The sequence below is a fragment of the Branchiostoma belcheri genome, unplaced genomic scaffold (assembly GCF_001625305.1).
Source record: "Branchiostoma belcheri isolate BF01 breed outbred unplaced genomic scaffold, Haploidv18h27 scaffold1419, whole genome shotgun sequence".
NCBI classification, from domain to species: Eukaryota; Metazoa; Chordata; class Leptocardii; order Amphioxiformes; family Branchiostomatidae; genus Branchiostoma; species Branchiostoma belcheri.
In genome coordinates, this window is record NW_017802846.1 from 1 (window position 1) to 3442 (window position 3442).

General features: G+C 43.6%; 1 protein-coding gene across 1 annotated transcript; it reads left to right on the top strand.

Annotated features, from left to right (window-relative positions):
• The first annotated feature begins 6 nt into the window (after nt 1–6).
• On the top strand, nt 7–2721 carry LOC109464860 (nodal modulator 1-like). The gene is made up of 5 exons (XM_019761950.1): nt 7–136; nt 555–848; nt 1328–1423; nt 2150–2275; nt 2498–2721. Exons 1-5 carry the CDS (start codon nt 124–126, stop codon nt 2719–2721), a joined length of 753 nt encoding a protein of 250 aa, XP_019617509.1. The 5' UTR covers nt 7–123.
• The last annotated feature ends 721 nt before the right edge of the window (nt 2722–3442 follow it).

Sequence of the window (3442 nt, forward strand, 5' to 3'; positions counted from 1 at the left end):
GTGGAAGTTGTGGCCTTGCCGGATGGCTTTAGCCGTGACCGGGCGTGGGCACTGGAACTGGAGAGCACCACAACCGGAGCTGTCAACAAGGCTTCCACACAACAGGACGGCTCCTTTTGCTTCATGGCACCAAGGGGTACTTCATTGGCCAATTTTCTGTCAAATTTTTCAACTGAAATTAATGACCTAATGTTTTCTATATGATCATTTCACACCTAAGGCCTATGAAAATTAACGTTGTGTTTCCAGTTTCAGTAATGAAGAAACTTAAGGGACAGTAGACAGGGATTCTCTTTTTTAAAAAACTTTATATTTTAGATTTGATTCAACAAAGTTTAACAATGCATCAGGATTGTATGTCTCAAGGACCCGTTTGCTTGTATACAAATATTTATAATAAGAAAGAATTGCTTGTGGAAATGCGTTAAATGATGTTAGGGTAGGGATGGCAGTTTTTTGTTACGGTCAGTCAGGAAACCAGAAACACAACATTTTTTCTAGGCCTGACCAATTGCTTATAAATTGATATACTGTTTATGCCTCCCATATGGTAGGGTCCTACACTCTGACGGTGATGCTGTCTGCTGCTGATCAGAAAGCCGGCCTCCAGCTGTCCCCGCCCAGCCATGCTGTCACCGTCACCAGCCAGCCACAGATGGACATCCTGTTCACCCAGTTCCAGGCGGTTGTGTCCGGTTCTGTGCAGTGTATCGAGTCCTGCAGCTCGGTGACTCTGTCCCTGCAGCGTGCAGACCAGGGAGGCAGCCTGGTCCACACACAGCCTGAACCCTCCGAGGGGAAAACTGTCAACTTCTCATTCAACAATGTACTTCCTGGCAAATATACTGGTGAGTGTTAATGTTGGTGTTTTTCTAGTTGTGTAACTTGGCTTGCTCAATTACTTATCCATTGACATTTTTGAGTAAAATTGGAGCAAAATGGACATTCAACTTTCTATAATGCTTTGTCATAAATTGTAAGAAGGTTGCTTGGAAAATTCCCATTTTAGGCTGGAATGGTTTGATACACTCTGGCAAGGACCCATAGGCCCGCTTCAGTTTTGCGGGTTCTTCGGTTTGCTTGAGGTGTGGCTGTCCTCAAACGGGACCTCCATTGAACGTTCTATACAAGGGACGTCCCTAACCGAAGTTAGGTACTCATTTCTACCCGAGTGAAGTGTGGAAAATTGTGTTAAGTGCCTAGAGCATGAGCTTGGTGAACTCGAACCCAGGACCACTTGGGTTCTGAGCTAAACACCACACCACAAGACCCCACAGTGCTCATATCACATGTTAATATCATAATGTTACTTTTCCATCCTGTGCAGTAACTGTTCAACAGGAGCAGTGGTGCTGGAAAGAGGCCAGCCTGACAGTCGACATAGCAAACTCTGACATTCAGGGCCTGGTGTTTATTCAAACAGGTAAAAACTGGTATTCATCCACATTATCTTTCAGTTTGTTATATAGATTTGTTATCCTTGTCCTGCTACCCTTGTCTAGTAGGCAGGCTGTTATGATTTGCCATGGCATGTATGATTCTCATGCTCATTTGATAATTATACTACAAATGTATGTGTTTAGATGATTTACATTAGGGCTGCATACTAGTGCTGTGTGTACACTACCACAAAAATTGATTAGGTACAGTTCCAAAGTACTGAATCTCTAATTACCAGTACTGTACCAATAAACTGTACCACTACCCTAGTGGCCTCATGTGACACAGAGGTGACCAAAATGACATCTAGAGGGAGCAAGTCTTGCCTATCTTGCTTTGTCTAAATGCTTAGGCCAGAACTGGCCCTTGCTCATAAACTTACAATGTATGATATGCAAGAAATCTTTCAAGACAGCTATAGAGCAGAGTATTGTAGGATGTACACTCAGAATTCAACAATACACAAGGTTCTGTTTGACATATGATAAGACCAACTAATTCTGTCCTGTTTTATTTGAATAAAGATTCTGTCAAGTTTATTACTGTTGTTTCTATTGTTATTAAGGAACTTCAGAAGAACCTACACTGTATGTTGATTTGTCAAATTGTTTTGGTACAGCTAGGTACAGGTCCTGATCTAAACCTCTGTATCTGTCCCTGTCCCTACTGTACTTAATGTATATATAATGCTTTCATGTTTGTATTGCAGGGTTCATGTTGAAGTGCTCCCTGTCACACGATATCAGTCTACACTTCAGCCAGGACGGCAACGGGCGCAACGTGGGATCTTTTGACCTGAAACGGGGCATCAACAAGTTCTGCTTGGCACAACCAGGTATAGATACAGTAGTCTTCATGACATTTTACCCATACCATAGTACAAGGAGTGTAACAAATCATTGTTTGAATGTGATCTGTACTGAAAATCCTATGTACATGTACATATGATATGAGATCCTCACTGAATAAAATTTGATTTGATAAAAATGCTGATCATTGTGAGGATGTTGATATCCCATGATGCCCTCTTCCATGCATCCCATGATGCCCTCTGCAGGTGTGTACCACCTGACCCCAAAGTCGTGTCACCAGTTTGAGTCGGAGGTGTACACCTACAACACGTCCAGCCCTGTGGTCCTGACACTGACCGCTGACCACCACCTGGTGACGGGGACCGTGGTCACTCCGGACAGGTCCGACGACCTGCTGGCCACCATCTCCACGCTGCCGGACGGCGGGAGCGTCCAGGTCACCCCGGAGCAGACAACCCCCTCCCCCTGACAAGGACATGTAAGCATGCATAAATTAGCATTGTTCCAAATAAATTTCAGTCCTGCTGTATTATTAGCATTAGGAGGACTGGGACCATTAACAACTCGGCCCATGGCAAATCTGGTCAACTCGGTCAAGGGCTCGAAATTAATTTTTGGGAATACACGCACATGTATAGGTGCACTGGTGCACCCAACCTAAAAAAAATTAAATTAGGTGCACCAAAAATTTTTGGGTACACCGTATAAAACAAAACCTAATTACAGATCTTACTGCTCCTGCTCCTCTTCTGAGCTTGAATCTGAAACTTCAAAATCTTAGACCCTGTTCATACCAGACTTATATTTAGCGGTTTCAACCGGTTTTTCAAAAACCGGTTTTTATTTAACCTGGTGTGAACGCAAATTAACCGTTTTTTTAGGGGTTTAAATCCGATTTTGAAAAACCACCTCGGGAGGTAGTTTTTGAGGTTTTTTTGTGGGGGTTTTCCACCGAAAAACCTGGTCTGAACGCTAAGGGTTTATTGAACCGGTTTTTGCCTCAATAATCCGGGGTCACGGGGGCAGCATCCTGGCCGTGTGCGACCTGCAAGCTTTTTTGATCGCGTTGTTTTGACCAACTTGAGTTCGTTTCCACTGTTTTTTAAAGGTTTTTCTTCATTTTGCGATGGAATCAGCAAACGCAACCTGGTCGGCGGACGGGACGTTCCTAATACTTAGGTTTGGAGAAC